Consider the following 13,498-nt stretch of genomic DNA (forward strand, 5'->3'; position numbering starts at 1 on the left):
CAAACATTTACAGCAACACAACAACACGCAAAACAATACCATCAAATAAAACAAGGGCTGAGATGAGCTTTTCAACAGCTGTATTGATGATAAAAAAATGTGGGTTCTGACTAATGGAGTATAGAGCAACAACCAGTTGTGTGAGTCAGTACCAATATTGTGGCTGGTGAGTGAAGCAGACTACAAACTGTGCTAGTAAAAGTCTTGAATGACCTCAGAACTCACACTGCTGATTGTGACATTTATTTTACATTTCTGAAAAGACCCTCAACTGATTTCTTGCCTTTTTAACAGGAAGAAAGTGTTTTATTTTTCTATGTGTTGGACGTGTTACATTACATATGGTGTTCCACAGGATTCCATATTTGATCCAGTCCTTTATTTTCTTTACACATCAGTGTATTTCCACAAGAAAATGAAATAGCAGGTGTGAAACAGCACTACCTCACCTCTACTAGAGTTTTTTTTTCTCCTAATCATGATGCTTTGATTAATTAATGTGAAGCAAACATACCTCTCCCAGTCAGTCTGCTGACCTGAATCAAACTGATCCTGCCATCTAATTTGCTCAGTGAAGTTGCTAAAATGTTTTTTCTACACAACAGCCTTACTCATTAAATATGTGACCTTTTTATCATGTGACATAGTGTTAGCAGAGGCACTATTTATCTCCGCTGAGGCAGACACCCTCTACTCTAAACTCTGTACATGTAACCATTATACAATGTTTCACAGAGTTTGCATCTGTTCCCACATCCTCAGCACTGTGACTTTAACCTGTCGTGTTTTGTTCGTTGCAGATCATTTCAGGTTTGGTGTCGTGTCCACCGGCCGCTGCAGACGCCCTCTCTTCTTCTCTGGAGGTACCAAAGCAACTATTAACATACTCACACACTTTCACTCATTTTCATTCATAAGAACACAGATGTTATGGCATACTAACCAGCCTGTGTTTTTATGTGTTTTTGGTATTCATCATAAAGGCCACTAATAAAAATGTTTCTGAGTTCACATGCTTTGGTATAAAGCCACATTCTTCTGTGCTGAGTGTGTGCAGACTGTGTTACTGCTCTAACATAATCACAGGGAACAATGTCCTCTTGGGCATGTTATTATAATAGAGCTTTTTATCCATTTAGAAAAAGCCTGAAGCTCACATTTTTTCAGCCTAACTGTGAATTAGAAAACTAGCATCTGCACAGTTGATTAAATTCTCAGTGGTTCTTTTATCAAGTGAGCAAGTCCTGTTTGTTAAATTGATGTTTTTTTCCCTACCTCTACATTTGTTCATTTTGGCATCTGATTTTTAGCCTTTGAACAAAACTGTCACATTTTAGTATTTGTTTAAGCCAACAAAAACAGTTTAGTCTTGTTTTCTTTGTGCATTTGTAAGTTCTCTCTTTTAAGCATTAGAGAAGAGTCCAGCTGCAGACATCACATCTGGAGACCTCAGAGGTCTGTGAGCCAAAGTGAAGAGAGAAGAATTCAGCTAATGTGTCTTTAACACATTAACTTAATACACCTTACACGCCTTGAATGCAAAAAAAAAGCAGGCATTTTTAAATCTTGTTAAAGTCTGTGTAAAGTAAGAATAAATATGTGTTCTGAGTTTGACATACCACAGAAAAGTGTGTTAACCAAATATATGAAAGTAGGCTTCAAAGTTGTGTAAAAAGCAACCTCTCTTCTCCCAAACGCTGTGGGAGTGCCCGCCGAGTTCGTTGAAACCCCCCTGCTAGCTTGACGGCTAACTCGGCTGCTAGCTCGGCGGCTAACTCGGCTGCTAACTCGGCTGCTAACTCGACGGCTAATTCAGCTAACTGGCTAACTGTAGACTGTAGTAGTAGTAGTAGTAATGTGCACTGAATGTATTTATATCTCTACAGCAGCAGGATTTAGTGGGCGGGTCTGAAAATTAGCATTAGCATAAACCCGTCCACTAAATCCTGAACACAGAAATGTTGAAACACAGTTTGTGAAGCCTAGCTCCACAATTCAAATCTAAATGGTTGAAATGCTTTTTACACCTTTTTTAGAAATACATTTATGACCTATTTAATGTGTTTAGAAGAAAATGTCTGAATTCACTTTACACTGTCTTTAAATTTGTTGGGGGGGGGGGGGGCTGTACTCTCTTCCCATTGGCTCACACACCTGATGCACCATAGAGATGCATTCTGAGACTACAGCAGTCACTATCTTTCACTTGTATGGTTATAGATAATGATCACATGTCTGTCAAGCTTAACAGAAAATAGACTGTTTTAACACTCAAACACAGTAAACTGACCTTTTGAACAGAGCTTAGCTACCTGTGCTCTCCTCTGCAGATCAGCTGATTCACTCACCTATTCATTAAATTCAGACAAGCTGTTAAAACATTGGATAACATTAATACAGTATCAGTCCTTTAGGAAACATTAGAGGAAGATTGCACTCCAACTAACAGCCAATAAACATGAACATAATAATATTACATCCACAACTTTTAATAATGTTACAGTAGTTGGGATTTTTTTTAACGCTGATGTGTTGACCTGCATATTTTTGTGGCTTGTACAAATGATTTAATTTCCTTCGGGATTCTTCTTCCTTCCGAGAACTGTTAACACCGGCCATCATTACTGGCAGAGGCAGAGTGTTACTGAAAAGCTGCTCATTAGTGCAACAGGTCAAGCAGCTAAATCAGCTTGTGAAGAAGATATATTTATGAGTGGGAGAGGATACATTTACTAATCAGAAGCTATACAGTGTGTAATTCTACTGATGCAACATATGAATTAGTTAATCTTTGACATTTAGTTTTCATTCCTTTTATGAAAACTTTCATTTAGCTTTTGTAGTGTACTAGAGCTCTTTGCATGCATCTTTTAGAGACTCTTTATTTAATCCACAGCTGTTAAACGTCTTCACTTTCAACATTTTTCTACACTTTTCTATTTATTTGAACACATTTGATCAATAACCCACTCACACATGTTATTTTCTCTCTACACCTGTTACACTTCTGTGTGCAAGGTTTTGAATTCCTGTCTCACACACAGACACCTGAGGAGCTCCCAGTTTCAGTTTCAGATATTGAATTTCAATCGATGTCTGTGGAGATGAAGCATAGGAAAGATCCTTCTCTTATCAACAGACTGACAAACACACATCCACAAAGCTGATAACACACTTATATCTCAAATAAAAATCAGTCATCCAACCCCATATGTATCAACTTGCCGCTCATCTGACTACACTAGTTACCATGGCAACAGGGAGGCCCAGGTAATGAGCAGTAAACTAAATAGGATTTGGACTTTATGGATGCACAGTAGCTGTCAGGGCTCGAGTCTGTGTTATTCAAACACTTTGACTGCTTTTCTTACTAAATGTATCACTTGTGTCTCTGTTTTTTTGGTGATTCAGGGGGTTCAAGCCCTGATGAGCAGCGCAGTGCAGCCTCTCCTGCTGTCAGTGACCGACTCCATAGAGGCCATCATCATCACCTTACACCAGGAAGACTTCTCAGGGTCAGTAGTGTCAGGAAAGGGTTAAACCTGGGTTATCACACTGTATTAAACACTATGAAACACTGTGAACGACTACATTCACTGAGGGTCACATCCTCAACACATTAATCTGTATGGACGAAGGTATCAAGCTTTTACCCAAAAAATGAAAAAAGCTTCTCACTCACTCAGTCTATCGGACCTTCAGCACATTATCACACGCAACATCACTTCTATATATACACACAAGAGCTGCCTCAATCATCCAATGAGAGCACTGGATGTATCGAATTGATGAGCACCTTGTTAATGCAAATAGTGTGCATCGCCTGTCAGACAGTAACATCCACTGTTTTTTCTTTACCGTGTTTTGCTTCTATCTTTTTTCCCTTTATCTTGTTTAATTAGTCTTTGATCACATATTCATGGATTTAAATAAAAAAAAGAATACTTAATTATTCAGTTAAAGTTCTTGTCCAGCTGCTCATGCTTAGACTACAATTAACATCTGAGCACTTTGGCTCTTTATAGTCATCACTATACAGAACACTGCAATTAAGGGATTGTAGATAATCATGTACTATAAAGTGCAATATTCATATTTATTTGTATTATGTGCAATACATCTGCTACTACACAAGCACCTATGAACTTGTAATACTGTCTTTGTTCCAGTGCTCTGATTTAATTACATTTAATTTCCCTGTGTGATATTAACTTGAATAAGTCATTATGCAGAAGCTTCATATGAATCGCTGTGTTGTGAAGAAACTTCTCATTAGCGACTGACTGAGTTTGAGTTTTCTCATCCAGCAGCTGTTTACAGAACAAAAGAAACACTTCAGTTCATAACAGACGCTACAGTTTGAAGAATATTCCTCATAGAACGTGAATAAGATGTAGTGTGATGTTGTGGCTCACACTGCCTGACTTTTGTGTGTGTTGCAGGCCTCTGTCCAGCCCCGATAAGCCCGACGTTCCCTGCTCTCTCTACATGAAGGAGCTGCAGGGCTTCATCGCCAGAGTGATGGCCGACTATTTCAGACACTTCCAGTGCGTTGACTTCATCTACGAGAGCACAGAGTCCATCGCTCAGAGAGCCATCGAGCTGTTCATACGCCACGCCAGCCTGCTGCGCCCGCTGGGTGAGGGAGGCAAGATGAGGCTGGCTGCAGACTTTGCACAGGTTAGGACCTACTTTCTGAGGCGGATGTTTTTCCAGGCTCGTTCTAATCTAGACTTGTCCCATCTGTCCTGGACGGTTGACAGACAATTCAACAGTGCCAACGAGGTCCTGGCTTAACCACACTGAGATGCATGGCTGGGTTTGTTTGCTCATGCTAAGTTTTGTATGTGTGTGTGTGTCAGATGGAGATGGCTGTGGCTCCTCTCTGCAGAAGAGTGTCTGATTTGGGGAAGCCGTACAGGATGCTGCGCTCTTTCAGGTGTGTATGTTAAAATATAATGGAGATCAACATTCACATACATACTGTGCACTTGGATTTGATTATAAAGAGTTTTTTTTCTTGTAGAATTGTAAGTAGAAACAGTAAGCAGTTAGGATTAAAGGTTCATCATAGCAGAAAGAATGAGTTGTGCCACTTGTCTCAGCACAGGGTTTTAGAGAGTTTTATAAGTCATCATGATCTGTTCTGATCATCAGGAAAGTCATTTTTAGCAAAGCGCTCTAACAGCATTCTGTAACTAAGCTTGTAGCTGAATATGAAGTCTCAGATTTCACCCAGAAAATATTTCTAATTTAATTTCAAGTTTTTAGTCTTAATATAATGAAGATTTATAATTGTATTGTTCTATTCAGAAACACACTTTTATTCTATTAATTGATGCTCCATCCTTAATCACAGCAGGTCAGTACAGCTCAGTGTCAAAGTTCAACCAATTAGCACAAATACAGCATTGCAGGGTGTAGACTCCTCTGTCTGTTTAGAGTTCTGATTCTAATCTCAGACAAACTCACACAATTAAAAACACGACATTTCAAATGTTCCACACAACAATCTTCAAACCTCTCTTTCAACACTTTTCATCAATACTGTTTGTTCAGTAGTTTCTATAAAAATCAAGATGTGTGTATAATCCAGAGGAATATTATTGTGGAAAAATGTTGCTGTTGATATTTAGATTATTTTCTGTGCTTTAACCCAAATATACTGTTTAGGTCAAAAAGCACATAAATCACATATTTTAAGCCTTAAATGTTACGACTCCTACAGTGGCCAAAATGTCCAAAAATGGAAATATTTCTAAAATGATTTATTTTTTTGCACATAGAGTGTGTTAAAGGTTATAATTAAGGCTGCCATAGTTCACTTATCCTTACTTAAATGAACAGAAATAGTTATGGCTGTTATTTTCTCATTTTAGATAATAGATCACAATATAGTGTGATTGTGAATGTATTTTCACTGTAATAGTATCAAATCTAAACAAAACAGGAAAACATATTATATTTATATATATATATCAAATGTTAGTATAGGCATTAATTATAAAGAAATAGTTATGCTGGAATATGAACAGTATGTAAGGGTTAATCACAATTGTTTTCTGTTGTGTTTGAGTGCAGGCAGAAATTCCAGTGATGGCAATTTGGGTGAAGTGACCCTTTATAAGATCGCTGTTACCGAACATGGATAATAATGTTTAAGCACATTATTTACAAATCTCATATATCTTTCATTATTGTTGACTGGTTTCAAAGCATACATCAATATTTAGATAGATGTCCTGTTGATACAAGCTTCAGATGACTTTACTTTGAAAGTTAAAGCTCCCATTTAGACTGAAGAGTGAAACACGCCAACATGACACTCTGCATTACATTTCACACAAAAAATACATCTCAATCTGCTTGAATACTACAGACCCTAAAATACACATATTACTCCAGGTACGTAGAAATGAATGAAATAAATCCTCCCTGCATTCACAAAGTACTACTGACCCTCAGCTGGCATCAGTAGTGACAGAATAAATAGAAACACTGTGTGTAGTGCATCAAGTAAAACACATCTGTATTATAACTGCTTTTCACATTCTGATTGAGGAAAATCCCTGCACCCCTGCACTGACACACACAGGTGTTACTATGGTTACCAACTGATCTCACAGAATTATATAGATCACTTATTTATAGAACTCGAGGTTATTGCTTTTTTTTCTCTTGCCTGCTCTCAATCAGCTGTTTGCCTTTTTGAATTATTGCTTAAAGCTCTTATTTACTGTCACTATGATAAGACCAGCTGTGACTGATCTCTGTGTGTGTGTTTGTGTGTGTGTGTTTCAGGCCGCTGCTGTTTCAGACCAGCGAACTGATAGCCAGCAGTCCAGCTGTGGGAGACCTGATCCCCTACAGCACCCTGCTGCACTTCTTCTTCACCAGATCTCCATCTGAACTCAAGTCACCTCACCAGGCCTGTACACACACACACACACACACACACACACACACACACACACACTCATAATATTCACATCAAAAACAGGTAATTACAGCATGCCATTATCGTCTTTTGAGGTTGTTATTATACTAACTAAAGGCTATCATCACTCACAGCGAGCAGAGTGGTCCACCGCTCGTTACTCCCAGTGGCTGGATGATCACCCCTCTGAGAGAGACCGCCTCTCCCTCATCAGGTAACCACGCACACTCAAGCCTCACCTGTCTGTAGGAAGAACACACATCCCATCAACAATGACCTTTAAACTTCCTCTCAATGAACAAGTGAGTGTATTTCATTTGAAACAGGTGTTCTTTAACATCACATTACCATAGAGAGAACAAACATGTAGAAGTAGTTTAAACTGTGGAGGATGATCGGCCTCTAGTGGTGAACTCTGAGAGAAGCATCCCATCAGCTGATTGGCCTTCATTTCTGCTGACTGATCAACTTGCAGAGGCGTTACCGCTCAGTCCTGATTCAGTGTCATGCTCTATAGTTTGGGCATTTCACAGAAACCTCTCATTTCAGTCCCTCAGCAGCTGTGAACATTATGTACAGGAACAACATAAGAAAACTAAACTTACTGGATGTTTAACATGTTTCTTAACAAAAAGCACTCTTCCATTAAAGTCTATACAAAGCATTGATCTGCCACAGAAACCACACTGGCAGCATTTGTGAGCAGTTGTAGCGCCCTCTTATATATATTTCTGGTAACTGTCACACACTTCAGACTTTGTATCATCAGATTTCTGTCTGATAAACTAATGAACGTTTTACATGTAATATTGATGTGGACAGTGTCAGATATGCAGTAAGCTGTTATTATGCTAAATATGAGTTGTGATAATTGTGGATTAGTTCTTTATACATAGTAGTATAATACTAGGGAATTAAATAGTCTTGTTTGTATATGTGGACTAATGTGTATTTGCAGGTGGGTTCATTTCCAGATGTGCTACTTTCTCTTTTTACTAGAGGGGCTATTGGGTTTGACTACGGACACTGTATAATGAAGCTGAGCTCTGCCTCATCCTCTCAGCATGATCATTTTCTTCTATCATCATGGTCTCTGTGTGTTCCTCTGCAGGGGGGCTCTGGAGGCCTACGTGCAGTCGGTGAGGACTCGCCAGGGGAAGGAGTTTGCACCTATCTATCCCATCATGCTCCAGCTGCTGCAGAGAGCAACCAGTGGTGCACAGGAAGTCAGAGCCTGAGGAGGACCATGATGATAGTGAAGCAGTGCAGCTGTGGGTGGTGGTGTATTTGTATGAAGGCAGAGGATAGTGTTTACTGGGATTGGGTCTAGCACTATGCACACTACAAATGTCCTCTGGATGTGTATTTATTACTCTTAACATTTTTTTGACCATTTTGACTCAATCACTGACTGTTGTGCAGGGATAAATGGGATATTTAATTTTCTTTTTACTTCTGATTCTAATTACAGTGGAACCACAAATGTGGGTGACTCTCCAAATTTAACTTGCAGGACCAAATCTGATCAAAGTAGAGACATTTTACTGTAAAAACTAATTCCAGAATGATTGAATATACAGACATCCAACATGTGTAAACCTGTAAAGACAGATGTGATGCTGTACATACTGTAATGATAACTCCCTGTATAGTATCTGTAAGCAGGTAATAACATTTCAACAGTATCTTCATGTTCAGCAGGCTGCACTTATCAGGGTGATGACTTGAATGTGAACAATCAGAGAAATAAATGGAGAAATATTTGTTTTATTGTTTATTACTTCACTAGAAGCAGAGGTTTGGATCTCACACACACACACACACACACACAGACAGTATGTTATCAGCAGTATACACAGGTGTATTCAGATGGGCCATTTCCATTGGTTGGGAGGAGGCTCTTCTACCAGTGGCTCCCACGGTTTCCACTCAGACATCTTCCTGGACAGAGCCAGCTCACACTCCGCCTGCAACACGCAACGCACGCACGCACACACGTTAACACTCATCATGTGTATTACTGTATTATACTGCTTTTATAATGTCACTTTGTTGTTCAGAGGACGTGGTTAGCTTAGCTCAGTGGTCTCCAACCCTGCTCCTGGAGAGCTAGTGACCTGCATGTATTAGGTAGCTCCCCACTCTAACACACCTGATTCTAATTAACTTCTCAATAACAAAATAATTAGAATCAGGTGTGTTAGAGTGGGGAGATACCCAATACATGCAGGTCACTAGCTCTCCAGGAGCAGGGTTGGAGACTAGAAACAAGTCTTGCTATCATCTTTAGAAAATAGTCACAACTAAAGAAAAAAGGTACAACATCTTTTCTGTTGTACAACAGACTGAATATTTTAATCTAGATGGTTAAAAGAGTTCTAGAATATTCTGGAAACACCATCAGAACAGCAGTTATAAGATCTGCTTCACTCTGTAACTCAAATGTAATTCCACTCATCACCTGCTGACTCCAGCTCTGTTCTTACTGCTCACACACAATATTCTTATTTTACTCTCAGTAAAGGTGAATAACTGTTCAAAGTATCAAACACACTGCTGACACATTGTACAGTTACACACTTTTCTAAATCAGAGTGAGATTATGACGAAGCTTTAAAATATTTATATAATCAATTAACTGTTTTCAGGACTAATGTGTACAATTTGAGCACATGTGCTTTATTTATCACTGAATGACTATTACTGAATATTCTCTCTGCTCATGGAGGAATGTTGAATCTCTTTAGATTAAAATGAAAGAGTTTAGTCATTTCAGCAGTGAAATGCACTCACTGATTACTACTACTACATCTACTACTACTACTACTACTACTACATCTACATATACGTGAGGTTTGTTTTACCAACTATAACATACAACGGTTGAAATGATGAGTCATAAGCACCAAAGACTAAACCTGGGTCAACTGCATCAGTGCTTTCTGAAGCTGTCACTCAATGTTTACCTCCCTGATCCAGCAGGAAATATCAAACATGTTCATAATTATGTAGGTGAAAGAGCACAGACAACATTAAAAGAATAAAACACCTACCTGGAAAATAACTTCTTCAATCTGTCCACAGTTGATCTTCTGCTCCAGCTTCTCTACATCAGGCTCCTGTGAGGAGACACATTTATATCACATGAACACACACACACACAAGCTCCATACTGACTATCTGCTCACTCAGCAGATCCGTCACTTACCGTTGTGACATGGCCGAACCTCTCGCTGACCAGCTGCTCCGTGTACTTCCTGTAGGCGGCGTCCTGCGGCATGGTCTGCAGCGACGCCAGAATCTTAGTGTACAGAGCCCTGAGACGCTGAGAGGAGAGCAGTGTTACACAGCTGCTGATCAACCATGTGTTACTCACTGTGAGATCACAGTTTAGCACTCATAAAACTGTGTGTGTGTGTGTGTGTGTGTGTGTCGTGCGTTCACTGTCAGCTGCTCACCTCATGAGGGTTTTGGGACACGGCCAGACCCACCAGGCCGGTCGTCTGGAAGGGAACAACAGGAGAGAGATAAAGTCTGAATCATTTCATCACTTCATCAACCTCTGTCCTGATCTACTCTGTACAAACACTGCAGCACATTTTGCTCGTAAGTGAATCTTTAACACAGCCAGTAATCAAACATCTACATCAAGTACCTCATGTGAATAACATTCATATACACTCACTTTATTAGGTACACCTGTGCAATCTATTTCAATTCAATACAACAGCTCTACTATAAATTCTATTTTTATGAAGTTTATACATTTTGAATTTTTGTAAACATTGTCAGAAAGTGATAATTCTACTTTATGTTTATTACTGGGATTGTACTAAGTGGTGGTGGGGTACTGAGATGCATTATATTGACAGGTGTTCCTAATATTTTTCTCCACTCCATTAACATACATGAGAGGGGCAAAATATTAGGAACACCAGTCAATATAATGCACCCTAATACACCTCCATCACTCACTATGACCTCAATGATAAACAAAGTAAAATGTATAGCAGAGTTGTTGTATTGGATTGAATTAGATTGTATCTAATAAAGAGAGCAGTGAGTGTACATCCTGCACAACACAGTGTTAACTGCATTAAAAGCCTCTCTACATCCTGAATGGGACGGCTTTGTCTGATTAAACTTGGTTTTAACTTACTTAGTGCTGCAAGAGTCAATTAATTTCATTATGAGTTCATCTGGTTAATTAGTTGTTTGGATCAGTTAATAGGGAAATGCATAGCACCATTTTTCCAAAGCCCAAGATATTCAGTTTACTGTCACAGGAGTAAAGACACCAGAACATATTCACATTTAAGAAGCTGGAATCAGAGAATTTTGACATTTATCCTAAAAAATAAAGACTAAATGATGTATTTGTTATCAAAATAAGAATTTAATTGCATTGCTTGAACCTCTGTGTTTTACCATGCATATGACAATAAAGTAGTTGGCAGTTCATTTAACACTGAACTAATTGATTCATTATTGCAGCGTCATTTTAAACACTCACATCCTGAATGTGAAACTTGATCTGGTTAAAGCTTTTGTTGTGAGAGCAGGAATCACAACAACAGTCAGCAAAAAATCTATCTGTTTAATTTTTACCTTTTTATTTAATGTTACTCGGAACAAAAAGCGTCTACGTCTACGTCACTAATTCAATCATGAATAAAGCTAACGTAACGTATGCGTATCATTTCACTCCTATGATATATTAATACACAATACAGCTGATAACACATATAAAACAAGACAGTTAACTCATGTAAAAACAGAACATATGAATAACTGGAATGACTGACTTTGCTAACAGCTCAGTATATTACAGATACATACATGCTAACACTCATTACTGCTGTTAGTCAATCTAATTGTTACGCAGCTGTCAACACTTTAATGACACGCAGATAAAAAACAGTAGATTTAGTATTTTAACGTAAACATGAAGCAGTGCTATATCCAGTGTAAGTTAACACTGAGTTACACAGCCGAGTTACCGGTACAAAGCTAACAGCTAGCAGCTAAACTGTGCGGAGACTTAAATAATAAAGAGTCACACTGTCATATCATAACTATAAATACACATTAAAGCCTCCAGCTGTGATATCTCTCACTAAAACACATAAATGACCTCTGCTCGAACCTTTTTCAGCAGTCCAGCCATCTCTGCGGACACGATCCCCTCTGTGGTTTCCGGCCACTACATATGACGTAGGCGGAATCTTCTCTTTTTTTCCCCCTTTTTTTTTTTACTTCCTAGTTGTTGTTTTTTTACAGGTTTTATTTCATCGCCTGCGGCATGAACACACTGTTATGCGGTACAAATAATTACGTTAATTATATGTATAGATAATAATAAAAATTTGAAATATTTTCACATTCACAGTTTACTATTATATATTATATTAATGCTTTATATTGTGCACTGCATGACTTTAACCCAACTTATTATTGATGTCATTTCACCAGCAGCTACTTCATATCTAGGTGAGTTACAGTTAATGATAACAAAAAAACAGTATTGTTTTGGCAAAATAGATTTTGCATTTATTGCCATATGAACAATTATGTCAAAATAGGCCTACCTAACATCAACTCTTAGCACAGAAGCATTTGAACAATAATAATAATTCTTAAGCAAAAACTGAAATTGTAGTTACTACAGATCACAGTGTGTGTGTGTGTGTGTGTGTGCTTGCAGAATATATTACTGTTTCAGTAAATATCTTTTTCTACATTGTGTTTCTTCTAATAACTAAACTAACTGTCTTTGCTGATCAATAAAAGACTTCCAGATGTCTTAGAGGTGGATCAGGATCAGAGTTGATTTATTGTACAGACGGAAATAAAGTTGCGCGATGACGGGAACCGAGAAAAAATATTATTTAAAAATAAAACAAAACACAGAACATTGGTGAAATATGATTAAAAAGTGCTAGCTTGTTCTTCTGAGTCATGCCTGTGTAGTATGCAGTACTACAGATATTCAAGTCTTTACTCCAGTAAAAGTAAGACTTAGTTTAATGACTTAGAAGTCGCCAAATGACTTACTTTAATGAATTTCGTTAGTTTATATAATGCAGATTTGTAAAATATGACTTTTATGAGGGTCACAGTCACAGACTGTAGAAACTTAGCATTTGATAATTGTGGTAGCAGCGGTGCAGCAGATGTAATGAAGTCCACGCAGCACGCTGGATGTAAACTAATATTAAGCCTATAGCCTATTCATTATAATGTCCATGGACATACATTGAGTTATTTTGCCTTAATAATGATAAAATAATACACAAAAAATAATCGGATTGGGAACCCATATGCATAATGTCTCCTCGTTGCATTTAGTGTTAGCCTACTTGAAATGACCAGGGCTCAGCTAGTGTTGCCTCTTAAAAATAGTTGATTTCCCAGGATTCCCAGGATTTAAAAGGTCTTATTTTCGGGAAAAATATGAATCCCTAGTGCGCAGTGGTATACGCTGTTATGAGAACGAAAAATAAATGACAGCTGCGCACGCGGCTTTTAATGTGGAAAAGCTTCAGCCGTGTTGTTTCAGTC

At 38.3% G+C, this 13,498-nt stretch overlaps 2 protein-coding genes across 2 annotated transcripts in view; one reads left to right on the plus strand and one right to left on the minus strand.

Moving 5' to 3' along the window:
* cog5 (component of oligomeric golgi complex 5) overlaps window positions 1-8,691 on the plus strand; it is a 75,292-nt gene extending 66,601 nt beyond the window's left edge. Inside the window, 7 exon segments of the mRNA XM_053313974.1 lie at window positions 801-863; window positions 3,412-3,515; window positions 4,443-4,680; window positions 4,863-4,939; window positions 6,802-6,932; window positions 7,076-7,151; window positions 8,049-8,691. Of these exon segments, the coding sequence (XP_053169949.1) occupies window positions 801-863; window positions 3,412-3,515; window positions 4,443-4,680; window positions 4,863-4,939; window positions 6,802-6,932; window positions 7,076-7,151; window positions 8,049-8,175 (816 nt within the window). The 3' untranslated portion in view covers window positions 8,176-8,691.
* Window positions 8,692-8,698: 7 nt separating this feature from the next.
* Window positions 8,699-12,155, minus strand: ndufa5 (NADH:ubiquinone oxidoreductase subunit A5). Its single transcript, XM_053313973.1, has 5 exons — window positions 12,084-12,155; window positions 10,396-10,440; window positions 10,146-10,262; window positions 9,991-10,056; window positions 8,699-8,904 (listed from the first exon to the last, which is right to left on the minus strand). The coding sequence occupies exons 1-5, from the start codon at window positions 12,102-12,104 to the stop codon at window positions 8,803-8,805; spliced, it is 351 nt and encodes a 116-aa protein (XP_053169948.1). The 5' UTR covers window positions 12,105-12,155; the 3' UTR covers window positions 8,699-8,802.
* Window positions 12,156-13,498: the final 1,343 nt, after the last annotated feature.

This window comes from Scomber japonicus, chromosome 23, assembly GCF_027409825.1.
Source record: "Scomber japonicus isolate fScoJap1 chromosome 23, fScoJap1.pri, whole genome shotgun sequence".
NCBI classification, from domain to species: Eukaryota; Metazoa; Chordata; class Actinopteri; order Scombriformes; family Scombridae; genus Scomber; species Scomber japonicus.